At 37.9% G+C, this 27,848-nt stretch overlaps 1 protein-coding gene across 1 annotated transcript in view; it reads right to left on the bottom strand.

Moving 5' to 3' along the window:
- Positions 1-27,848, bottom strand: part of Stt3B (catalytic subunit 3B of the oligosaccharyltransferase complex) — a 518,075-nt gene that overhangs the window by 443,751 nt on the left and 46,476 nt on the right. The window contains exons 3-4 of the mRNA XM_067140186.2: positions 24,414-24,591; positions 24,163-24,228 (exon numbers count right to left, since the gene is read on the bottom strand). Of these exons, the coding sequence (XP_066996287.1) occupies positions 24,163-24,228; positions 24,414-24,591 (244 nt within the window). The remainder of the gene's footprint in view (positions 1-24,162; positions 24,229-24,413; positions 24,592-27,848) is intronic.

Raw genomic sequence — 27,848 nt, 5'->3', positions numbered from 1 at the left:
AAACGAGGAGTGACATAGCACTGTGAGGTAACCCTGTTTATGTGCGAGACAAACAACAATTTACTGTCAACCAAATATTTATTTACCAATTTAAGTTTTTGTTAAACACATTTCCTTTTATTTACTCATTTTATTAATATTCTTACCTTTTTTCAAGGCTGTAGCTTGGTTCATGTTATTTTATGCACTGGGAATCGACATTTGCTTTATCACTCTTAAGTTTAGGATTTATTATTAAGATTATTACCATTGTTACTTTGAATTTCTCTAGGATGTTAAAACTTTTCATTTTTCTTATCCCTGCTTTGAGTCTATTTTTTAAAATTTGGGTTATGTAGCCATAATTATAATCCAATGTTTTTAATGTCAACATGTTCAATTTATTTGAGGTCTTAACTTATTAAACACTGTCATTCTACATAATATTTTTAACACAAATTATTACTAGTACGATTCAGGTAAGAGTGAAATTTTCCTTTAATGATTGTAATTACGTGGGGATCTGTAATGGTTCCAGTGGAGTGTTTCACACGTTTAATTTCTTTATTTGATCTTAGATTGATCCCCCCCTTCATGTTGCTTGTTCACGTGGTTCTCAGTTTTGTGCCTTGCCCTTGAGCTCCTCTTTTTTTCTTGTGTGGGGATGCTAATTTGTGTTTGTTTTTCATGGGCATTATTTTTGTTGATGTTCTGTGCTATGGATGGATTGCTGAGTTGGTACAAGGATAAATACTATTTATTTCTCTATCCATGTGATATTATTTTGCCTGTTTACATATCCTTCCGATTTAATATTTTTCTTTGTGTTTGTTTTATTGATCTGTGATTGACCTTTCTTGCTGGGTTTTCTTGAGTTGCTATTTTATTTTAGGGGTAGTACCTACTCTCTTATTTAATTGTGCCATTTCATTTGATTTATGCTTAATATGTTGTTTTACTCGTGTGTTTATCCCTCCACGGAGGACTATGACAAATTTTTACGTTGATTCCCCAAAATTATTTTTTTCTTGGGGATTTAAAATCATGAAATCACTATTATGTTTTTAAAACAAATTAATTCTTGATTAAGTCTGTTAACGAAATGTTTATTTACCAAGTTTTAGTCAAACATATTTCATTTTATTTACTGATTTTATTCTTTTTATAACCCCTAAACCAATTTTCTTGTATGCACATTCCTAAATTAATTATAAATGTAATTTTAAAATGTACATTTGTATCATTCAGTAGTTAATTCAGCACTTCCCCGTGGGTCCCGTTCCTTTTTTATGTTGGTGGGTTTCAGTTCTCTTCCCAACGGACTTATTTCTTACTGGGTAAGTTTATTTCTGTGTTTGGTTGGGCACGTTCTCATACCCTGATTGTTTACACTGTCCATCCTTCTTTCGTGTAATCCCTATGGCGTTTGGTGAGCGTTGTGCCATGGTTGAAATGTCAGAATGAGGTGCAAAAACTTTGTCCCGCAGTAAATCTACAGACAAGAGGCCGACGTATTTCAGCACTTTGAAATGCCACCAGACTGAACCAGGATCGAACCTGCCAAGCTGGGCACAGAAGGCCAGGGTTCTACCGTCTGAGTTAATCAGCCCAGCTTAAAGTTTTCTCTTTATTAGTATAACTTCCTCTCAGGTTTTTCCACGGAGTTCCCTCAAGATAGAACAAATCAGTTAATTCTGTTTTTTTCCAACTCATTTCCTGACCTCTCTAAGGCTATGGAATTTATTTTGTTACAGAAAAAATTTCATTCCTCCTGATCCAATTGGATCTAGTCATCTACTGAGCCCTTTCTTACAAAATCTCTGATCAGCTGTACCATCTTCCTAAAGATAAAAGAGAGCAAATTTCAAACATGTTTATGTTACTTTTTTTGCAATTGTTTTACGTTGCACCAACAAAGATAGGTCTTATGGCGGCAACAGGACAGGAAACGGCTAAGAGCAAGACTCGGACCTATGGGAGTAACGGAGTCCTACTCAAATTTCACAGGCGAGAGACTCCTTGGAAACAACTTGGCGAACGAAATGGAATTCAATGGGGAGCTATCAATATTAATGGGGCTTATGGAAGAAAGAAAGTAGAACTGGCTGAGTCAGCAAAGAGGATGCATCTGGATGTGCTAGGAGTAAGTGATATTCAGGTAACAGGAGATAACAAGGACGAGATAGGAGATTAAAAAGTGTACTTGACAGGTGTTAGAAAGGGAAGGGCAAATAGTGGTGCAGGGCTGTTTATCAGGAATACCATTGCAAGCAACACAGGTTCTGTTAGGCATGTAAATGAGCGAATGAAGTGGGTAGATTTGGCAGTTGGAGGAATTAGGACGAGAATTGTCTTCGTGTATTCACCATGTGAGGGGGTACAGATGAGGTCGAAGTTGACAAGTTTTACGAAGCCTTGAGAGCATTGAGTGACATCGCACTCAGGATCAACAGCAAACACAGGATAGTGCTAATAGGCGATTTCAATGCGAGAGTTGGAAATAGAACTGAAAGATACGAAAGGGCGATTCGTAAATGTGGGGAAGATATGGAAGCTAATGGGAATGGGAAGCGTTTGATGGACTTCTGTGATAGTATGGGTTTAGCAGTTACAAAAACATTCTTCAAGCATAAGGCTATTCACCACTACGTATCGGAGTGTAGGGCGACCAGATCCATAATAGACTATATCTTAACCGACTTTGAATTCAGGAAGTCTGTTAGGAATGTACGATTTTTTTTTGAGATTAGTACGAGATTTCGATGATACAGACCACTATCTGATCTGTAGTGAACTAAGTATCTCTAGGCCTAGGGTAGGGAAAGTGAAATCTGCCTGTAAACGAATAAGGGTAGAAAATCTCCAGGACGAGGAAATTAGCAGTACATGGATGTGATTAGCGAGAAGTTTCGAACAGACAGTAAGCAGATTCAGGACATACAAAGTGAATGGGTGGCAAACAGGGATGCTGGAGTAGACACAGCAAGGGAATGCCTAGGAACAACTGTGTGTAAAGATGCCAGCAGTCTAACATCTTGGAACTTGAAAATATGTGCAATAAAGTATGGTATGAAAATTAGTCCTTCAAAGACTAAATTGATGCCAGTAGGTAAGAAATTCAACAGAATTGAAAGTCAGATTTTTGATACAAGTCTGGAACAGGTAGATAATTTCAAGTATTTAGGTTGTGTGTTCTCCCAGGATTGTAATATAGCGAGATTGAATCAAGGTGTAGTAAAGCTAATGCAGTGAGCTCGCAGTTGCCATCAAGAGTATTCTGTAAGAAAGAAGTCAGCTCCCGGATGAAACTATCTTTACATCACTCTGTTTTCAGATCAACTTTGCTTTATGGGAGCGATAGCTGGGTGGACTCAGGATATCTTATTCATAAGTTAGAAGTAACAAACATGAAAGTAGTGAGAATGATTGCTGGAACAACCAGGTGGGACCAATGGCAGGAGGGTACTTTGAACGAGGAGATACAGGCTAAGTTAGGAATGAACTCAATGAATGAAGCTGTACACAAAAACCAGCTATGGTGGTGGGGTCATGTGAGGCAAATGGAGGATAGGTTACCTAGGAGAATAATGGACTCTGTTATGGAGGCAAAGTAGAGGGAGACTAAGACGACGACGGTTAGACTCAGTTTTGAATGATTTAAAGATAAGGGGTATAGAACTAAATGAGGCCACAGCACTAGTTGCAAATAGAGGATTGTGGCATCGTTTAGAAAATTTACAGAGGCATGCAGACTGAATGCTGAAAGGCATAATGGTCTATAACGATAATGTATGTATGTATGTATGTATGTATTAGGTATGTGTAAAGAAATAACTCTGAAGATATGTACACTCATGTTCATAAAAACCAGAACACCTTGAAAGACTAGAGATTGTTCATATTCACTGGACATGTGCACGAGTATGTTCTGAAGAAATGATTTGCATTTGAACCATGTCGGCCATCAGGTTCAACGTCCACATCGATATCTCGGCGCACCACCACTGACTGGTAAAGTATGCCTGCGGCTCTCATTGTTGCTATAAACCGAAGGTCATGGATCAGTATGACTTGAGCAGATGGGCAGGATGATTCACAGACATATGCGAGAACCGTACTGTCAAATGAGTGAGTTTGAAAGGGGCCACATTATTGGCATAAGAGAATGCGATGCATCTATCCGGGAAACTGCTGCTCGTGTGGGACGAAGTGTGCTGGCAGTGCAACGGGTGTGTACAGAATGGTTCACAGAAGGCCGTAAAACATGAAGAGATGTGTCTGGTCGCACCACCCAGACCACCCCGAGAAAATCAACACCTCATCCGAATGGCATTACAGGATAGATTTGAGTCCTCCTTGGCTCTGGCACAACAGTGGAACAGTGTAACACATTGTACAGTCAGGAGTGACAGTCTGTCGCTGTTTATTACAGTCTGGATTACCGGCGTGTCGTCCACTTCTCCGCCTACCCTTCACTAATATGCATAAACATGCTAGACTGCAATGGTGTATGGAACGTCGTCAACGGGGACAGGAATGGCAGCAGATAGTGCTTTCAGATGAATCCAGGTTCTGTTTGTTTGAAAATGATGGCCACATTTTGGTTTTCTGCAGACAGGGGTAGAGGAATCACAGTGACTGCATTCGCACAAGGCATACAGCGCCAACCCAAGGCCTTATGGTGTGGGGTGCTATTGGGTACAACCACAAGTCACAGTTGGTGTGAATCCAGGGCACTGTGGCCTGCGATCCATAGCCATACCCTTTCTGCACAACACCCCAGACGCCATATTTCAGCAAGATAATGCGCGACCACATGCTTCTGCATGAACACGTGCCTTCTTGTTGTCACAGGATGTCAGACTGTTGCCCTGGCCTGCCCGAACACCGGACTTGTTGCCAATCGAAAATGTGTGAGATAATGTTGAAACGACTGGTGCGGCGCTGTGACCCAATGCCAACCACCAAGGATGAACCGTGGAACGAGGTGAATGCAGCATGGATGGCTATATGCCAGGATGCCATTCGCGCCTCATACGTCATTACGCATAGAACACATTATCAGTGCCCATGGAGGACCCAGTGCCTACTAGGCAACGAGACACATGCTGAACCTAGGTGACTGAAATGCTACTTGTTTCTGCAGAACATTACTAATGAACATGTCCTGTGAATATGAACTTATCTCTAGTCTTTCAAGGTGTTCTGTTTTTTAAGTACATAGTTGTACTTTGACACAGAAAATCTCCATCTGGAAATAATTACTTTAGATCGACATATGTTTTGAAACTTCCCCATAATAGAACACTGAAAAGGTATATTGGATGCACAAATAGTGAAACTGGACTAACCTCTCTAGTTAAGCTGTGTCTTCAATATGAAATAAACGAACTTTATATTCCCAGGAATTTCATGAGAAAACCTATACCCGTAAGCATTTGAAAATGTAATCACCTCCAGGGATATTTTAAGAGGTAAGCAATAATCACACAACTTCTGAAAATATTTTCTAGTGGTATTAAAAAAAGTAAATTATGTACCTATTCATAAAATATTCTTCGCGCATAACCTGCGAGACCAAGGTCTATATATACAGGTCTAGTCATGCTACCAGAATTCTTTGCGGCAGCAGCCATTTTGAAAGCAAAGCTCTCTACTTGCAGTCGTCTGCGTGTTATCCAATGCAATGAGATTATAGTTATTGTACCGGTTGGTACACCTATACACCGCACATTTGAATTTTCCGCCTTAAAGAATTCCTCTACAGCTGAAACTCTGAACTTTAAAACTGAATTAATTCAACCATTTATCAGAAGATGTCACTGTGTTCATTTCGAATTGTTTTTGTTTACTATTATCAAGAAGTTTGGACATTCTCTCACAGATGTCTCTACCAAAAGACTATGATCATGCACCCTGGTGCAAAGTGATGGAACTTTTCTTGAAGATATTTTCTACTCATAAGTTTTCCTATAACTAAATTTCTTTCTTTCATTTGTGGGTTGGCAATATAAATCTTTTCTTTCCGCCAGTTTTGAAATTAGCCAATCGTAAATTTCTGTAATTACTTTTCAGCCAATGGCGTCTTTCTTTACCAATGTCGATGTGTAAGTGTAAGCTACCCAATAAACGACTGTGGGTGTGTCTTAATCATTCATGAAAGGTCTCGAATCTTCCCAGAGAGTATAAAAACTGCTGATTTTCCTGGCACGCCGCCACTCGTACAACATCTAGCTTAGTGTATGGAAGAATAGCAGGAGGCGGGAAGCGCCTCTCATCAGTCAGCAGCCCTTCAAAAAGGTAATGGCCGTGTAACATCTTTATTTTCTTGCTAGCTCAGCAGTTTAATCCTCGGGGAAGGTCCGAAACCGTTTTTGATGTAACCTATACCATTTCAATGTAAAATTTTCATGTTACTTTAACTGTAAATCGGGGTTAGAGAGTGCTTTACCCTCTCGAGCTCCCCTGCATTTTGATCTGAGGCGACTACGTTTTCACACAAGTAACTATTCTCATTTTGGTTCCGTATTGAAGATGACGTATGTCTCGAATATTACTACAATATTTTTTTTTAAGTCCACCTGTTCAATACAATATAAACCACTATTTCATATGGTTAAAATTTTATACATAATACATAAAAGTCAATGGTACATGTTTCACCCTCCTTTACGGGCATCATCAGCCATATCAATCTTAAAAATAATACATATGGAGTCTTTCTAATCTTATGAATTATGAATAATGATTTTGTAAAACATTATACATCTAAAACAACGATAATGCACCACAGTGTGTTAAAAAAAAAATTAACAGTTTTTTGAAGATTAAAACGTGGTTAAACATGAATATTTGAGTTTAAAACTAAAATGGATCCTTTTGTTATATATCATTAAGACTGTGACGGCCTGACAGTGATTTTACCATCTTGTATTCATACTATGGGAATTGAAGAAACATCCCCCTTTGATTGTGTTTACACTCAAGGATTTTAATTTTAGGCATTCCCCTAAACTACCATTTCACTCAGCGTGAACACAATTCTCCTTGTTGCTGGGGTCACGACCGGTATAGAAATATCATTCTTTCTAAATTCTGAGCAATGTACAGACACATTTATTTTGTTTATATTGAGATAAATTAAAATTAGTCAGAATTATCTCCAAATGGCTCCTAAAATCTCGAGAAAAATCACTAGTCTTTTTCATTGAAATTCTGTCACTAAATTACTAAAAAAAGATTCCATATCTAGCGACTAGTTTCTAGAATCAACTAGACTGATGTGAACAAACTACGTCCCGTCAGGGGCTAACGTCGAGTAACGAACGAACACGAACATAGCACGCGAGAACGAAAGATTGACAATCAATATACGCGTCGCGATATACAGGTTTCAATAAACATCGCACATTTCTCGCATTAATAAATGTAGATATTTCGTTTGAAAGCAGCCAATGAGCAAAGGACTTCCGGCCACTGGCGTAAAAAAGCTGAAATGGCAGGATTTGAAAACAAATGTTTGAAGTTCACAAAAAAGTCTGGAGAGACAATAGTATAATCGGGAGGCGGGAATAACTGTCGAGAATCGGGATTCTCCTGCCTAAATCAGGAAAGTTGGCAGGTATGCGAATGATTAGTGAATGACAGATGAAATGATATTGGAGAGTGTTGCTGGAATGAAATATTACAGGGAAAACTGGAGTACCCAGAGAAAAACCTGTACCGCCTCTGCTTTGTCCAGCACAAATCTCACATGAGGTGACCGGGACTTGAACCATGGAACCGAGTGGTGAGAGGCCGGCGCACTGCTGCCTGAGCCACGGAGGCTCTAATTATTGTAATAATTTTAATAATTTTGTAAATTCATGTAATTCAATTATTTAACAATTACACACAGTTTTCTTGATAATAGTAATGTAAAATTTGCATAAGTCATTCAATTATATTATTATTATATACAATTTATATCACTCTATTATAATAAACAACTCGCATCCTCATCCCGAGGTGGTGCAGCTCTTTTTTCAAGCAGACCTCCAATGGAGGTGAGCTGTATCATTTCAACCACATGCCAACCCTCCTGCCATTCTTAAATTTCTGGAAATCGAACCCAGACCCCAAAGACGGCATCTAATAACACTAACCGTTACGCTACGGAGGCGGACACTTTTGTAATGTATAGCAGTATTCAAATATTTGCATGTTTTCTTGTTACTAGGAATGTAGCTTATACTGCTGGTTGTAATATTTATTGTAATAATGATGTTTAATGTCACCAAACGGGCTATCAACTGAGGCGATTTCTTATCAGCAGTGTACGGCCAGATTCCATACCCTTTTATTTTTTTCCCCTCCTATGTACCTACTGTATGTTATTTAATTTTAACTGTCCACCCTTTTATGATCATTATATTATTTTATTCATGGTCAGGTACCCTAAATTAGGTCCACTAGCTCAACAAATATTACGATAATTTTGTGACAGTCTGGTTTTAATTCCATTGCAACAGTTCACAGTTTATAAAGTTGGATTTCTTATAGATGGCAAAATTGATATCTTATCATTAATCACAATTTGTGTGTTATAGGAAATCTATAAATTGTACGTAGTCTGAGGCAAATAAAACTAATTTTAACAGCTTTTGTGTTCGTAATACATTTTTTAAACACAAAGCTTGCCTATATGCAACATGGAAATGCTGTAGGGATTGCCCACATTGAGTCGCAAACTGGCGGCTCCATAAGTAATATTCGTGTTCCTGACCTGTGTATGTAGACCTTGTGCGAGACAGATCATACGAGTGCTGCCTAGAGGATAATAGAAGAACTCATACGGTCCACGCTTGAACTTGCCCTTGTCACGGCCGTTAGTATAACGTAGGCAACAGTCCATCTTGAGCGAGCCAGAGCTCTCCTCATAACTCCGAATGGTGTAAACAAACATCGGGAGAACATGTTTTCACAATAAGTGCAATGACAGCAGTTAACTCCTTAGAAATAAAGGCTGAAGTAAACAATTGCTTAATTTTAATACTATGTACTGAAGTAAAATAAGAATGTGATACTTGTCATTCAAGATACAGTGGTGTGCATAACTAATATCAGAGGTTGGGTTATGTACTTTTGCGTCTTGTTAAATTTCAGAAAGGCTGTTCCTATGTAAATTTATAGTGAAAATGTTATTGTACAGGGAGCTTGAAATATGTTTTCATGACACATGCGTGGTAAACCTAGGTTAGGTGACACCGTTTGAAGTAAGAAAATGTTTGCCACAAGCCTCTGGAGTTATGCTATTACAGTTTTTAAGAATGAAACTGCATATGCGTGTTCAGACTACTGGATTTACAAAATACATGCTAATGAGTAAGCTGCTGCTTGGAAAACATCAGCGAAAATGTTAAAACAAACTGATTGTTGTTTCATATGATTTTAATGTGTTTTTGTGCCAGTTTGATATCTTTCCCGAATTTTATGGAAAATCCTGTATAACGTTATAAATACAACCTTAAACCGAACCAGTTTCGCATTCAGCGACAAAACACTGTCAAAGGGACGGGTTAACCATGGGCTCAGCATTATCAGGAATAATTGCGAACACATTTCTTAATATCACTGAAAACAATTTCTTGACCAACAAAGAGACTCAGCGGGAGACAACGTTTTAAGAGGTATGCAACGACAATGACCGGCAAAAGAATGTATCACTTGAATTTTCTAAGGAAAAAGCATGCTGAATATTTTCAGGTCCCTAAATGTAGGATTTATAGTGATTTTATGGGTAATGTTGGTAATAATTACTCATAATGAAGTAGGAGAATGTATTTATCATAGCCATCTTTGTTTCCAGAAGTGTTATGGGATAGACTGGTCACTTTGACTTTAGAGCAAAGCATAGAACTTACAGTAGATGAGGAAAGCATGAATGTTACAGCACAAATCATGGAAGTCACAAGTGTTGTTTATGTTATTGATAGGTGTTAGTTCAGCTCGTGAGCCACCATATTTCTAATGTTACAAGCAAGTGAAATTAGTGCAACATTACTTGGAGAGCATCTCAGAGGAACCCATGATCCCGCCCCAAGAAGCACATTCACTTTTATAACCTAATTAAGATTATTACAGGCCATTTTCATTTCTGAAGTAGCTACTTGTATTCCTATTGGCCATTGTAAAGTGGCATGTGACCTCCTTCCCATGAAGAATGTTGATCAAAATCCGTTACCAATCGCAGCACAATAAAAGCGCCAGATCCTATCCTAACCACATAAAATAAATACAAAATTTAATCCTCCTTCTCAATACTTAACAATCATGCGATGTTTGTAAAAACATTACAAAATACTATTACACGGTACTAGTTTCGGTCCTATTAGGGCCATCATCAGCCTAGCCAAGATACATATGTGTATACCATAGTCCTAAAACAGAGTTGTGCGGTGAGATGAAAGATGAAAGAATGGACTACGGGATGTGGTGAAATGATATACATATAAAATGGTGAATATATGAACTGTTGTAGATGTAGCAATGTTATGTTGATCAGTGACAAATAAAATCTTTTGATATATGTCTCAAAATTACATATTAATCAACAATTATCTCAAAATTGAGTAAAATAAGCTCTATTTGATGAAAAAATCTAAGGTTGCACATTTAAAAATTTGGGTTATGCTGGATTTTAAACAATGTCCAATGTTTCTATTGAGTTCTAGAAGATATGAAGTTCAACATTGACGCAGAGGGAATTATTTTGCGTGATGTCCAATAAATCCACAACAGAGGTTAAATGTTGATAAAACTGTTGGACATATCTTGTGATATATTGAAATCTTGCTGTGTTACAAAGGAATATTCCCAATTCAATAGGAACCAAATGAACCTTGCGCGCAATGTGAAACAAGCTTGCCGGTGGAGTGCAACTAACAGACCGTCTTGTATTTATTTTATGTGTAATCTTAATTCAATACGGGACCAACTATGAAGTTATCGTAATATTTGTTGAGCTAGTAGACCTAATTTAGGGTACCTGACCATGAATAAAATAATATAATGATCATAAAAGGGTGGACAGTTAAAATTAAATAACATACAGTAGGTACATAGAAGGAAAAAAAATAAAAGGGTATGGAATCTGGCCGTACACTGCTGATAAGAAATCACCTCAGTTGATAGCCCGTTTGGTGACAAACATGAACACATGCGAGTAACCATCCAGACCAATCGTGTTTCCTCACAAAACCAGGGGGCCTAGGGTCGCTTCGCAGCTTCTAACCGTCCAGGCCAATGGGCTTATCTGCAGCAAGAATCCTAACCGTCCAGACCAATCGTCTTATCTAGATGCTATCCTAACCGCCCGCATGGCAAGAATGGGGAACAATCGAAGCATACTTCCTAAGTACAGATGTTGGTAGCACTGAGCACTGCAGCAGAACATCCTTTCCGAGAAGAAGCGAGCGAGTAAACATATGACAGTCATTACGTGTCTGAGTAAATGATGGCCCACGGGCTGATCTAATGATCTCTATCCCGGGGGGCTTACGCACCCAGACCCCCCCTTCCTTGTCCCTAGATCATTCTTCTTCTCAACATAATACCATAACCTATGAAAATATATTGCCTTATATCAATAACATAAACAAAACTTTTAACATTCTGGTTTTAACAGCAGGAACAGAAGTAAGATTGTGAATCCAAGCAATATTTCATCCGCAATTCTACCCATTTCTCTTCGCTCTATATACCAGTACCGCAGCATCAGGAACAATATTAAAAGATTGTTTCTCTTCTGAAGATGAGGCAGAAATGGATGGTGCTACCTTCCACTGCAATTTCTCACCAGAAGATTCTGGGAAAGAATCCAAACTTTGAGCAAAGTTGGTTATATAACTTAGGTGGAGATCTTAAGTCTTACGAAGGAATCTGTCAAGGTACTCGAGTCTAGACTCCATGAAAGGAACATTTTTGGAATCAGGGAAGACGTACCATTGGTACAGACACTCAAAGAAGAATTTCTTCCCTTTTTTCTGACGAGGGAATTTTGGTTTACTCCAACAACGTTCCAGAGGTTATGCTGAAACTAGGAGTACCACATTATGACCCCATTCACTGGAGACTTTTTATCGATGCCTGCAAGCGTAGTTTGAAGCATGCTCCCCACAATGAAAACTAACTTGCATGAGCTCCCATTGCTCATTTGGTTATTATGCGAGAAACATATGAAAACCTTGAGACGATGTGAATAGTAAAGTATCATGAACACAGATGGCAAGCGTGTGGCAACTTTGAAGTGAGAGGTATTCTGACAAGTCTACAAGCAGGTTCCACAGACCAACCCTGTTTCTTGTATGAGTGGGACAGTTGAGAAAGGTCATAAAACTGGATTTGAAAGGAATAGACATCCCGTAACAGTGAAATGTTGGCTTGAAAAATATATAACAAGAAAGTTTTGTTGACAAGTCCAACATACTGTTACCTCCACTTCACATCAAACTAGGATTTATGAAGCAATTCGTTAAGGCTATGAACAATGAAGGTGAATGCTTCCAGTATCTACGTCTTCAATGCCCAGGCATCAGTAATGCCAAATCATAGAGGGCACCTTCACAGGTCCAGATATAAAATTTCTGATACTGATTTTGATGACTGTTGCACATTCTGGGATGAATGTCAAAAGGTTTCTTGATAAAGGATCCAGACTACAAACAAATAGTGGACATAATGTTCATTTCTTTCCAAGATTTAGGCTGCAACATGAGCTTATAAGTGCACATGTTACATTCACATCCAGACTATTTCTCTGAGAATCTAGGAATACTGAGCAAAGAGCATGGAGAAAGATTCCATGAGGATCTAAAGCAAATTAAACACAAAGAGAAATGGAACCAAAACATCTGACAGATTACTGTTGGTTACTGAAGACACTCCAACTACACCTCACAGAAGAAAAGCAACAAAACAAAGTTTCTTAAAAATAAGTCAAGATATACAATTCAAACTGTGGCATTCCAATTCTACAACACGTTACCAGGCTTATGAATGATTAATTCCGTACCCAGTGTTTTCCCTAGGATCTTTTTAATGGGTGCACCGCCCTGCTGTATTTACAGATCGTCCGGCTAACAATCTAGATATGTGCTAGTTACATAATATTAATGTCCAAATTAAAATGTAAATACCGGTACTGTAAAATGTTTATTAAAATGAAAGATCTTCATTATTGTCAGGATAACTGCATCAATTACATCGAACTTTGGCTTCACCATCGCGAAGTGTCACACGCAAGTAGTGACTGGATAAGTGAGAAATTATATGCGAACACAGATTCCGTATGACATCACAGACCTGTCAGGCACTCTACAGCAACCAAGTGGTAAGCACCAGTTGTGCATGATTATGAACAAGCAGGAGAACACTACAAGTTAAAAAATATTCTGTTATGTTTGTTTGTTTTTTTGTGACAAGAGTGAAATAGTACAATTTTGCACATAGGTCTAATGTTTACCTGTCTGATATTATTGTTATTGCCCTGAGGGGAATATACTGAAATGTTATATTAGTTTTTTATGTATTTCCCGTATGGCTGCTCATTCCTGCCACCCGGCTGACGAAAATTTCTGGGGAGAACACTGCGTACGATTTGGCACTTTATAAGTTATGAATTTCACTAGGGTCTGTATTGAAAATTGATCACTATCAAAGGGTAGAGAAAGGTACATCTATTCAATACCATTAGATTAATATTATATCTTATACACCCTTTGCCAGTAAAGTTCCAGGATAAGTGTTGTATTTCTGAGGTTGCAACGCGAACAAAGGAACAAATGTTGGTTTTATGTTACCTGGAATGCGTACGTTCTGAGATGACCATAGCCATATTTCCACATACACGAACTACGTGACAGGACTGTGCTTAGCAACATTCTGTTAGGTTTAGTGACAGTGGCACAATGGACGCTCATTGTGAACAAGAAGTGAACAAAGTTTTGCGTTAAGCTCGGAAAAACCCCTAGTGAAATGTGGACAATGATTACACAAGCATATGGAGCAGATGCACTGTCACGAAGTCGTGTTCGAGTGGCAAAAAAGGTTCTGGGAAGGCAGAGATTCAGTGCAAGAGGATCCAAGAACTGGCCGCCCGTCTAAAGCACATTCTGATGCCAATGTGGAGCGTGTAAGGCAGTTATTGCAAGAAGACCATTGTGTAACTGTGCATACGATGTCAAAAGAACTTAATTTGAATTGTAACATTTGTTATAGGATTTTAAGAGACGATTTAGAGAAACTGAATACAAAACTCATCCCGCACACCCTAACAGAAGACCAGAAAGAGGAAAGACTAAGAATCTCTGCGGAACTACTGGATAGAGCCTGACGTGATCCCACATTTCCAACAAAGATTATTGCTGGGGATGAAAGTTGGCGTTACCAGTATGACCCCCACACGAAGCGCCAAAGTGTAGAATGGTGGACTCGGGATCACCAGCCTCGAAAAAAGCCAAACGTCAACCTTCGAAAACAAAGACAATGTTGATCGCATTCTTTGAAAGTAACGGGTTAGTTCACCATGAGTACCAGGTGAAACAGTGAACCAAACTCTTCACATCGAAGTCTTGAAACGTTCGCGACAAGCAATTCGATGTCGCTGCCCTAATTTGTGGCAGTCACAGGACTGGTTCTTACTGACGACAATGCAAGACCTCGCACTGCTTATCTGTTACCGAGTATCTGGCCAAACATTCTGTGACTGTCGTCCCACATCCACCATATTCGCCTGACTTCTCAACTAGCAATTTTTCTTGTTTCCTGAAAGGAAACCTTCATCAAGATATTGCGGACATCAAACTGTGACACATGAGCTTACAAGCTTTGCAGTTGACAATTTCCTGCCTGGTTCCAAAACCTCCAGAAATGTGGCAATTGTGTATAGATAGCCAAGGTGACTACGACCTCAGTCCTGGAACTTTTCTGACATAGATTGTATTATTAGTACTAGTTTTGACATTGCTATATTAGGTCATCTTCACCCATGATCAAAATTGGAAATACTGTACATGAATATATATATATTACCAGGAAGAGTCATAGGAGAAGGGGGCATGAGACTGGTCTCAGGAAGTGTTCAGTTCTTTGGAGATGGTACAGAGAAAGGTGTTCGCAGTGCAAAATAATAGATGTTATTTTTAAAATGTTAAGTTTATGTAACTTGTACATGGCATAAATAACTCCATTATTTTGCATTTGAAAATAGAAATTAAATTTAAATTTCTTCTGTTAGATTTACTTTTGCTCGATTTCAGCAATATTATGAATTTTTGTAAGTGTTTGCAACAAATTACAATCATTCTCTCCATTAAATTAATAGAGTTCACAAAATAAATATCACTTCACTTGGAAAAGTAATTCTCCTTAACTTTTTCTAGAATATTCTCACTTAGAAGTCCTAAAGTCTTTCTAGAATGTTAGCACTTTAAATTCCTATAATATTTCTAAAGTTGACACTTGAAATTCCTACAGTCTTTCTAAAGTTGACATGTGAGAAAAAAAAAGTAAAGTTACTCTTCATGCAAGATTCTTGGGAATGACATCATGGAAAATCCACGGCTGGAGACGGGTTTGAAGCTTGCAGTTGGTAGAAATAAGAATTAGATGAGATTTCAAATTCCTGCTTAACTATGGACCAATAGTAAAATTTGTCGGGGCGAAGCAGTCAAGCTAACGTTGTATTATAGGAAGTAGTATAAAAAGAAACTTCACGGATTAAATTTATAAAGGAAAACTGAATACAAATTCATAAAGAAAATTTAAAAACATGACCATATATTAAAAGTTATTAATTAATGAAAATTTAATGTCATAATTCTTAGAAATTAGCGACGCTATTCACTGATTGGTTGAAGGCAAGGGACGCGACATATAGCCCCAAATTGCCTGCCAAGTATACAGGAGCAAAAATCTTAAAGTATTATAATTACCAGCAATCGAAACGAGTTGAGATTTGACACAGAGGCAAGAATCATATAATCACATTAGTTGAACCAAAGTTCAAGCCACCAGCAGGTCTGCATATAGTCAGATGGAGAAATTGAAACTGCTCACTCCAACGTGACCTCTCGTGAACTCAGAGATGGGATGAAACTCACATAAATACCAGTTCAGGCAACTGATAAAATACTTGTAAAAATTTGGTTGAGCCACCACAATGTCAGTGCATGTAACAAATACACTTGTAAGAGTTTGTTAGAGCAGTCACTACGGTCTTTTAGGGTAGTGATCCAGTACGTGTAAAGACACTTGGTAAAAGTTCGTCGAGCAGTAACTACGTTCAAATACGTGTATAACACTTTGTGAAAGTAAAACATATTGTGTTAGGAGTGAGGAAAGGCGATTCTGGAACCATGAAGTTTCGCCTGTACACTTTCAAATATGGAAGATACCCGGTCGTCTTGTGTACGTAGACATTACTAAAGTGCCTTGTTCGGACGAGTGCGTGTCGCGCCCATAATGCCACTGCGAAATATCACCGGTTCCTAAAGTGCCGGGAGGAACGAAGAATGAATGTGTAAATTAAGTGGGTATGGTAAAAGGCTAGAAGTGTAAATTGTTATGTAAAATAGTTCTGAGTGTAAATTGTCAAAATGTTAAATGTTTAGTAAGTGTAAAAAATGTGTATATTTCAAAAAAGCACTGGATTACTACTTCAAGCTAACATGAAAGCTACCAGGATGCAGGGCTAAGCCAGAAAGGGCCATGAGGCTCTTCATCCGGCATAGCAAACAGGCAGAGATGAGTAGCAATCCCAATTTATTTATGTAGATTTGTTAGTGTTAGCAGGGGAAATCATATAATTTAATATGGTAACTTGAGTGTCACGCAAGCCACTTCATGGCTCGTATAATTCAAATAGATAGACAAAGGGACAAATTAATATGTAAATAATTATATCAAGCACTTGTAATATTCTTGATTTGAGTAGAGTAAATTAGGGTTGATTTTGTTTTCTTCAAGTGCTTGAAGTGTTTATTATTGATTGTATAGAAGCATGTTTCACTTAAGGGGGGACGTATGCGATTTTGGGTTGAAAATGCAATTTTTTTAAAGCAGTATTATTATTTAGTTAGATTTATTGACAATATATTCCCAAAGTTTTGTGAAGGTACTCAGTCTACCAGTGTGTCAAAACTAATATTTTGTTTCGATGTGCATAAGGCAGTCATGGCAGTCATCATGATATAAACTGAAGTATTTTGTCCATTCGGACGGGCAAAAGTTGAGACAAGTCTTGCTGCACTATCAAGAAGGCTGTGACAAGTTCCGCTGTATGGCCCCGTAGGCACAGAACTCTTCGACTGTAAACAAAGGTGCAAATTCTTGTTGTTGCTGGGTTAATATAAACACATTTCTGAAGAGAACTGAGTGAACTGAAAGGCAAGAAGCTTAAAGATGTTAAACCACTTCAATCAATCACTACTGATCTGCATTTAGGGCAGTCGCCCAGGTGGCAGATTCCCTATCTGTTGTTTTCCTAGCCTTCTCTTAAACGATTGCGAAGAAATTGGAAATTTATTGAACAACACCCTTGATAAGTTATTCCAATCCCTAACTCCCCTTCCTATAAATGAATATTTGCCCCAATTGAATTCCAACTTTATCTTCATATTGTGATCTTTCCTACTTTTAAAGACATCACTCAAACTTATTCGTCTACTGATGTCATTCCGAGGCCATCTCTCCACTGACAGCTCGGAACATACCATTTATAATACCAATATAAATGGTCCGTTATTGGACATTATAAATTTTCCACCTAACTCATTCCCGGTTGGCAGCGTTTCGCCCCAGTGTGCTAAGTTGGGCTAATTAGTTGGTAAATAGTACACCCACCAAGACGCATGGCTAGTGCATACCGTGGAGGCCACTGCGTAGGTTATTTGGAGCCAATAGCAGGGCCAATGCACCATGAGAGACTTTGTTGCATTACCAAATATTGATGCCTCCCTGGGCATCAGATGATATAGATGTTGATTCCCATAGCCCTTTCAGACCGAGTACGCACAATTGTGCGGGTTCATATTTTATTCATCTCTGAGCTTATTTGAAGTTTTCTTGGCGCTAGACTGGACTACAGTGCTTGTGCGGGACACGTAGCATGTACTTCAGTTTTTATTTAGCGCTTGACCACCAGGGGGCAGGTAGAAGATTTTAAAATACAGTTCATCGGCAAGATGGCGGGAAGCAGTAATGCCTAAAGTAAGTATTTATTTATTTATTTCATTCATATTAATCTAGAAGCTTTACTATATATCAGAATATAATCAACGAAGTGTGCAAATTGTTTAGCGAACATAAATTGTGAACTTACATCGTATGTAATACCATGAGGTTTTCAATGTTGGTACGCACAATTGTGCGGGCTAGATTTCCCAACAGGCAATGCATGCGAGAGTGCTGGGTGCTGACATCAAAGGACTGTGAAAGCAGAACTCTTACTCTACGTGAGAAATGTAATGTATAATATTTTAATTGTTTAAAATCGTTCCACACTGTAAAACAGAACATTTGATCATGTTCATGTGTATATTCACATGTACTGAGCTGAATTTTTTAATTTTTTATAAGTAGTGAATTAAGCCCTGACACGCACAATTGTGTCGATTCTGTTTTTCAGCCGACAGACGTAATTTTGTAAAAGCATGTATTTGATAACATTTTAGTAAGTTTTTGATGTACAAACAAAACTTCACACCTTCAGTTTTCTTTCAGGTCTCACGACAAGGTGCTACCACCAAAAGTTCAGTAAAAGCAAAACTCGTCCTTTGTAGAAAATATAATGTTCACTTATGTTTGAACGAAGCTTTTAAATGTTTTAAATTATTCCTCACTGTAAAATAGAACATTTGATCATGTACATATGTATATTCACATACATTGAGGTAATTTTTCTTTTTTGTAAGCAGTGAAATAAGTCCTGACACGCACAACTGTGCGGGTGCTTTTTTTTTTTTTTTTTCTCAGATGTTAGACCTAGGTACTTACGATCCCCAAAGGGAACTTTCACCCCATCAATGCAGTAATTAAAACCGAGAGGACTTTTCCTATTTGTGAAACTCACAACCTGACTTTTAACCCCGATTATCATCATACCATTGCCTACTGGCCATCTCACAACATTATCAAGGTCATTTTGCAGTTGGTTACAATCTTGTAACTTATTTATTACTCTGTACAAATAACATCGTCTGCAAAAAGCATTATCTCTTGATTCCACTTCTTTACACATATCACAGATATATATTTATAAGAAAACAAAGGTCCAATAATACTGCCTTGAGGAAATCCCCTCTTAATTATTACTGGGACAGATAAAGTTTTGCCTACTCTTATTCTCTGAGTTCTATTTTCTAGAAACATAGTCACCGAGATCGATAGCTGCAGTCGCTTAAGTGCGGCCAGTATCCAGTAATCGGGAGATTGTGGGTTCAAGCCCCACTGTCGGCAGCCCTGAAGATGGTTTTCCGTGGTTTCCCATTTTCACACCAGGCAAATGCCGGGGCTGTACCTTACTTAAGGCCACGGCCGCTTCCTTCCAATTCCTAGGCCTTTCCTATCCCATCGTCACCGTAAGACATATCTGTCGGTGCGACGTAAAGCAAATAGCAAAAAAAAAAAAACACAGCCACCCATTCAGTCACTCTTTTGACAAGTCCAATTGCACTCATTTTTGCCAGTAGTCTCCCATGATCTACTTGGTGGGTTACACAGGGTCACAGATAAAGAAATATACAGTCTGCAGGTTTTCTACGGCAAGGCCATAAGAGACAATGCTGCAGATGTCAAAGTTATGCAAAAAGCAGTGTGGGCAATATTTTTCCACAAGCTCCCCACTGATGAACATGCAATGCACACTCTTTGCAGCATGAACTGGTGTAAATAAAAAACAAGCACAGGGAGGCGGAAGATTATATAAACATAAACACAGTCTTCCTGAAGCTGTGATGAATGTTATCAAGCCCATATTCTGGATTCTAGCACAACCCAACAGTTAAAAAAATGCACTCATGATAAAACTCAAAACGTGAAAGAGTTACGACCAATTAATATGGAAAAGGTGTTCAAAAACGACATTTGCTGCTTTTGATGTTGAAATTGCTGCATATGCTGCATGTTTGGTGTTCAATGATGGAAATAACAGAAGAATCAAGGTCCTTGAAAGGCTTGGTTTTGTTGCTGGTGCTTACACATAGACAGTTCTGAGAAAGATAGACGACCGACATATTGATGCTTCAGAACTATCAGAGGAAATGCTCATCAAAAAGTCCAGGGAAAAGAAACAGCTGAAAAGGAGAGGTTTAGAAGAGTCACAAGAAGAAGAGGAATATCGTTATGGGCAGCATTAGTTGTTTGTTGTTAGTAAATCACATTCCAAATATTCTTTTTTAATTTCCCATAAATGACATATTTCAAAATATATAGGGTACATTTTCTCCTAAACTACTAGAGCTATTCTACTGAAATTTGGCACAGTTGTTTTAAATTGGTTGTGGCATCATACACAACCATTAACCCGGCTCAAGGGAGATAAGGTCATCTTCCCTATCCTTCATTTGAGTAATTCTTGTCTGGCGCATCCACGTTGTGGGGGTGGGTATCCTCCACATCAGTAGGCCGGTGTGAAGGAGAGCAAAGTTCAGACAGGGAACCAGTCTCACCGGGATACCGTGGAACCCATGCCCTGGGTTACGGGTGAAGACCTTAACAGCAACTTAGGCAGAGGAGACCTTCGGAATGGCGAAGATGGTGGATGAGGCAACCCATCCTTTCTGGGGAAAATTAGAAGAGGAAACCACTGCCTTGTGGAGAAGAGGGATCTTCAAAGGCTAAGGGAGTAAACCCCGAAAGAAAATCCTCAGATGCGTTAGGCTTAGCAGGTCAGCAGATGAGTAAATTTGTACTTGATTTCAACTATAATACAAGCCTCAGATGGAAGTTTAAAAATGGAAATAGAATTGAGAAGTCTCTGACTACAGTTGCACAGTATGATGGTAATGCTGATGTTCGTGCAAGTGTTAGAACAGAGAAAAAAAATCCTGATTTGGAACAATAAATATTTTAACAATGAATGGGAAGCAAAATGAATCGATTGACCTAATGGAGAGACAAAAACTCGACATCCTGGGATTCAGTGAAGTGAAAGGGAAAGGAATGAAGGAACTAAGAAAGGGGAACACCTTGTACTGCATGGTTAACAGTAAAGAGAAAAGAAATGGAGTGGGATTTATAGTGAATCATTATGTCGAACCAATAGCTGAAGTTGAGTATGTAAATGAAAGAATTATAATAATGCACATACATGTAATCAAGGAACTACTGAAGATAATACAGGTGTATGCTCCACAGACACGATGTAGTGTGGAAGAAAAAGAGGAGTTCCTCAATGAACTGGAAACACATATTGTTGGAGATGGGATCATGATAATTGGAGATCTGAATGCTCATCTGGGAACTGATAGAACGGGATATGAGAATGTTTTGGGCCAACATGGTATGGCGATAGAAATGAAGATGGGGAGAAACTGTTGGACTTTTGTATCAGAAATAACCTGATGATAAAGAACACATGGTTTATGAAGAGGAATAGTCATAAGATCAGCCGATACAGTTGGGATGGAACACTCATCGATTTTACAATAACAGGCCGAGAATGGGGAAGATAAGTCATGAATACGAAGATAATCCCTAGTGGAAGTATGGAAGGTGATCATAGATTGATTGTGGAATTAAAATTGTATTGAAGAAACCAAAGATCAGGATTTGGGAACTGGAGGATAAAAGAATGACATTCCATGATTGTATAAAAAGCAAGTTGCCTAACAAGGATATACGAAGTGGAGTGGGACAATTTAAGACAGACATTTGTGGAAGCAGCAATTGAGGTATGCAGGAAAACAAAAGCAAAGGTTAAGGGAAAGGAGACACGGTGGTGGACAGACGAAATAAAAACAGAAATAAAAGAAAGGAACAAGGTGAAGAAAGAAATGGATAAGGAAAAGCAAAAAACGTATCAGAGGGATAGGAATAAGATAGAAAGGTTACATATGGAATACAAGAAGATTGAAACTACAAGTAAAGAGGAGTATCAAGGAAGAAAAGGAGAAATGTTGGGGAGAGTTTACCAACAAAATTGAGCAAGATGGTCGAGGAAATCAGAAACTATTATACAGAGTAATAAAATCGAAAAGAATCAAGAAAAAATCAAGGCATTAGAGAGGGAAGATGGATCCATAGTACATGACGAAAAGGGTCTTCAGACGGTGATAGCAAAGTATTTTGAAAAACTTTTAATGAGGATGACTGCTCGGAGGAAGGAGATAAGAAAATGGAAATAATAAATGGTGAAAAAGAAGCGAACCCGATAACATGGTTGGAAGTTGAAAGAGCAGTGAAAGCAATGACAAAAGGCAAAGCAAGTGGAAAGCACAAATTCAATGCTGATATGATTAAGGCAGCAGAAAGCATTGGACTACAGTGGCTATACATAGCCCTCAATGCCATATGGAAGGATGAAAGGATACCTGAAGATTGTCAACAAGGAAGCATTGTACCACTGTTTAAGAAAGGAAATAGGAAGAAATGTGAAAATTACAGAGGTATAACTATTATCACGTGGGCTAAAAAATAATGGAGAAAGTCATAGAAAAAAGACTGGAGGATATAATAGAAACACAGTTACAGGAAGAACAATATGGACTTCGACCGAATAGATCAACAATAGGCTTGATATTTACAGTGCAAACGATAACGGAAAGACATCTGGAAAGGAACAAGGAAATCATCTTCGTGTTTTGGGATCTGGAAAAAGCTTATGATACAGTTAAGAGAAAACATGTATGGGAATGCCTACCAAAAAGGAATGTACCCAAATCATTAATTAACATGATAAAAATGTTATATCATGAGAGTAAAAGCAGTGTACAAGTGGGGAGTGGTGACTCAAACATTTTACAATATACAAAAACAGGTCTCAAGCAAGGAAGTGCACTGTCGCCATTATTGTTTATTATATTGATGGATGAAGTCATAAAACATGTAAAACAGTGCATCAGTAGTGATGAAGTGAATGCTTTGGTATTTGCAGATGATGTGGTGATTTGGGGAAAGGGAGAAAAGGAAGTACAAAGGAGACTGAACATGTGGAATGAAAATTTGAAGGAGTTCGGAATGGTAATTAGTAAAAAGAAAACCGTAGTCATGCACAGTAACAAAAAAAATTCTGAAATTGAAAATTTTAATTTCTTAAAAATAAAAATATTTAGACAAATTGTTTGACAATGTTTCAACTGCTTTCTTACAGTCTATATACAAAAATTCAAGTTGATAGCAAAAGCAGTTTGAGTAAACATTCCTTACATAATGACAGAATTTTCAAAATTTGACTTTTCATAATTTGAAGAAAATGAAAAATTATCTATTTATATTTAACTATAAAGCAGCCTGAGTTATGATGAAAATACCAATATACGACAATACTAAATGACCAAAAGACAGATCCACTCTTCACCGATTTCACCTAAAAAGAGAGTATTAAGAACTTAAAATTTATTAATTTAACTCTATATTTATACCATTTGTAGGTCATATTTCCATCAAAGCCTATATAGAGGAAGAGAAATTGAGATATTAGAATTTCTTCAGAGGTGTTTGACTTAGGTCAGTTTCTCATAAATTTTGTAGATATTAAGGCATGTTGTACCATTATCCAGAGGTAGAGGGTTGGCAGTGAATTTTAATATTGTGGGACTGGAATGATGTCCGATTGTTTTGAATGTAAATAACAATGATTATGTGTGCCGCAAAGTTTCTCCAATGGAGAGCAATAATAATAATCATTAGAAGTTTCAGAGTGATAAATGGATGATGGGTTATGTCTAAATGACTGTTTAATAATAATACTTTGTGAATAAGCCATGGTCCTGATTTTACAGAATGACTAAATTAAAGTTAAATGTGGAGATAACATGTGGCACACGGATGCCTTTAATCTGAGCAGTAAATTTGATTTTCACATTGATTGTTGATTTAACATTTTTGGACTCCATAATTATCAAAATCATCAAAATCAAAGTGATCATGTTTACAAGAGAGGGTGAATTCTGTGGTTTATTTCTAAGAATAGGAATAAATTCTTACCATATAGAAGTAAGAAAGTGCAGTCATACATGACCAAAAGACAGATCCAGTCTTCACTGATTTCACCTAAAAAAGAATATTAAAAACTTAATAAAATATTTATTAGGTAATTTAACTGTATACCATTTGTATGTCATATTTACATCAAAGCCTATATAGAGGAAGACAGACACTGACAGCACAGTGAATTAGAATTTTAAAATTTTCAATTTATCGTAACTAGCAATACTGTTATACAAAATAAATCTCACCCAAAGGTAGTATGTAAGCTGTAAAGCAAAGATGGCAATTCCTTCATTGTCATAACTTCCAGCGACTGACCGACTTATATAGCCAGGCACTATAGCAATGAAACATGCTGCAAACAAACCAGCTCCAGGAGACCATAATTCTTTTGTCAAGAGGTATGTTGCAATTGCAGTTAAACCACTGAAAATAGAAAAAAATAGCAATTTATAGCATTGGCCAACAAAGATTTTGTAACAAATGGGGATGAACGTGTTGTGAACATTCCCTGTTAAATCTACACCTATTCTATATTAATATGAAAGTTAAATTATCACAGTAGAGAAGGGTCAAGCAGCAATTTAATTAACTTTTAATTAATGAGAGAATATTTGCAACATAAGGGCAATATTTCTTCTTCGATTTTGAGTGTAACTTTTGAGTTTAACCAATAAAACTCTGTGGGTGTGTCTTGATTATTCATGAAAGGTCTCGAACTTTCCCAGAGGGTTTATAAACTGCAGATTTTCACGTCTCCTGGCCATTTGATCAACATCTAAGTGTGTGTGTCACGCAGGGGGCGGGAGGCGCCTCTTTCATCCGTCAGCAGTTCTTCAGCAAGGTATGGCCACTTAACATCTTCTCTTTTGCTTGCTCCGCAGTTTTGCAGTTTAACCCAAGGGAAAGGTTCAAAACTTTATTATGTAACCAACTTCCTTAAAATGTAATTCTCCGTTCGGCTCATGTAAAATTTCATAAATCTTTAACTGTAATCCGGGGATAGAGAGTGATATACCCTCTTGAGCTCCCCCTCATCTTGCGTTGAGGTACCGCATTTGTTTCTGCAATGTATTAAAGTGATTTCCATCCGAGCTACCTCAGTAGATTGGGATTAGCCCCTGCTTCGTTGGCCACCAAGTGCCCTATAGGTCTTTAAAGTTTTTTGTGAAGCTTAATCTCCAACTCCATTCCTGTTGTACTTGGGCCGTTTGTTGAACCTGTTCTTTTTCACTGAGGCCCCGCAGGTTGGGTACTAGATACCTCTGTGTAATTAGATTGCCGTTTGTAAATAGTGCCTTGTAAGGCCAGCGATTATTTGACTTTCGCATTGTGTTGCCTTGAGTAGGCTGGGAGCACTGAGAGAACGTCAGCTCTTTTAGAGTAAGTTATTGTAAGAATGCCTCTGGGAGGCTTGATATTGAAAATTGGGAGCAAGTGCTTCATGTATTAGGGGATTTCTGCCCTTTGTGTAAAATTGTAATCTTTTTAAAGTTGAGCTAGGAGCTCAATTGTAAAACCAGGGGCTTGTAGCCCAAGAGTGTTTAAATTCTGAATCCTTCTAAATCTTGGTTCTAATTTGCTATGTTATTGTTATTTCTCTAAGTGAAAGGTTAAGATTTTGTTGTTTTTAAGAAAATATAACCTTTGTTAAAATTTTTAATTAATTTTGACCTTGTAGTTAGACCTATTCATTCTGGCACCACCTTTCACCTCTGCTGATCCATGGGTAACCCCGTATCAGATACATAAGTGTAATGAATTGGAATGTTGAAGGGCTAAGGGATGTAATGTATAATATGCCAACAAATGTATCTATGTTGACAAAGACTTTTATAACTTCAGATTCAAGAACTGACATTGAAGGATCAATCAATCACTACTGATCTGTATTTCGGGCAGTCATCCAGGTGGCAGATTCCCTATCTGTTGTTTTCCTAGCCTTTTCTTAAATGATCGCAAAGAAATTGGAAAATGATTGAACATTTCCCTTGGTAAGTTATTCCAATCCCTAACTCCCCTTCTTATAAACGAATATTTGCCCCAATATGTCCTCTTGAGTCCCAACTTTATCTTCATATTGTGATCTTTCCTACTTTTAAAGACACCGCCCAAACTTATTCGTCTACTGATGTCCTCCCACGCCACCTCTCCACTGACAGCTCGGAACATACCACTTAATCGAGCAGCTCGTCTCCTTTCTCCCAGTTCTTCCCAGCCCAAAGCTTTGCAACATTTTTGTAACGCTACTCTTTTGTCGGAAATCACCCAGAACAAATCGAGCTGCTTTTCTTTGGATTTTTTCCAGTTCTCAAATCAAGTAATCCTGACGAGGGTCCCATACACTGGAACTATACTGTAGTTGGGGTCTTACCAGATGATGATGATGATGATGATGATTGTTGTTTAAAGGGGCCTAACATGTCTAATATAATCAGAAAGAATGCTTTCCCAAAGCTTACATGCAATGCATGTCCAACTGACTGGCCTGAAATTTTCAGCTTTATGTCATCACCCTTTCCTTTATACACCAGGGCTACTATAGCAACTCTCCATTCATTTGGTATAGCCCCTTCAACCAAACAACAATCAAATAAATACTTCAGGTATGGTACTATATCCCAACCCATTGCCTTTAGTATATCCCCAGAAATCTTATCAATTCCTTCTGCTTTTCTAGTCTTTAACCTTTGTATCTTACTGTAAATGTCATTGTCATCAAAGGTAAATTTTAATACTTCTTTAGTATTACTCATCACCCCTCTCTGGACATTATCCTTGTAACCAACAATCTTTACATACTGCTGACTGAATACTTCCGCCTTTTGAAGATCCTCGCATACACGCTCTCCTTGTTCATTAATGATTCCTGGAAAGTCCTCCTTTGAACCTGTTTCTGCCTTAAAATACCTATACATATCCTTCCAATTTCCACTAAAACTTGTATGACCACCAGTTATGCTTGCCATCATATTATCCTTAGCTGATTTCTTTGCTAGATTCAATTTCCTTGTAAGTTCCTTCAATTTCTCCTTACTTCCACAGCCATTTCTAACTATTTCGTTCCAACCTGCACCTCCTTCTTAATCTCTTTACTTCTCTGTTATAATATAGTGGATCTTTACCATTCCTTACCACTTTTAAAGGTACAAACCTATTTTCACATTCCTCAACAATTTCTTTAAACCCATCCCAGAGTCTGTTTACATTTTTATTTACCATTTTCCAGCGATCAAAGCTACTTTTTTTAAACTCCCTCATGCCTGTTTTGTCAGCCATATGGTACTGCCTAATAGTCCTAGTTTTAATACCTTCCTTTCTTTCACATTTATTTTTAACTACAACAAAAACAGCTCTATAGAGCTCATCTGGTTTTATCAGCACCACATCCAAAATATTCTTCCCTCTAGTTGGTTCTATCAATTTCTGAATCAGCTGCCCTTCCCATATTAACTTATTTGCCATTTGTTGTTCACGCTTCCTGTCATTCGCATTACCTTCCGAATTGACATTTGGTAAATTGAGATCACCGGCTACTATCACAATCCTTTCCGACATAGCTGATTATGTTATCAAATAATTCTGAATCAGCATCAGCGCTACCCTTTTTCGGTCTGCACACTCCAAAGACATCATGTTACCTATTATCTTTAGAGATGAGCCTTACACCCCGAATTTCATGT

Source organism: Anabrus simplex, chromosome 2 (genome assembly GCF_040414725.1).
Source record: "Anabrus simplex isolate iqAnaSimp1 chromosome 2, ASM4041472v1, whole genome shotgun sequence".
Lineage (NCBI taxonomy): Eukaryota > Metazoa > Arthropoda > Insecta > Orthoptera > Tettigoniidae > Anabrus > Anabrus simplex.
The sequence above is the reverse complement of the archived record's forward strand: the minus strand, read 5'-3'. Positions and strand labels throughout refer to the sequence as shown.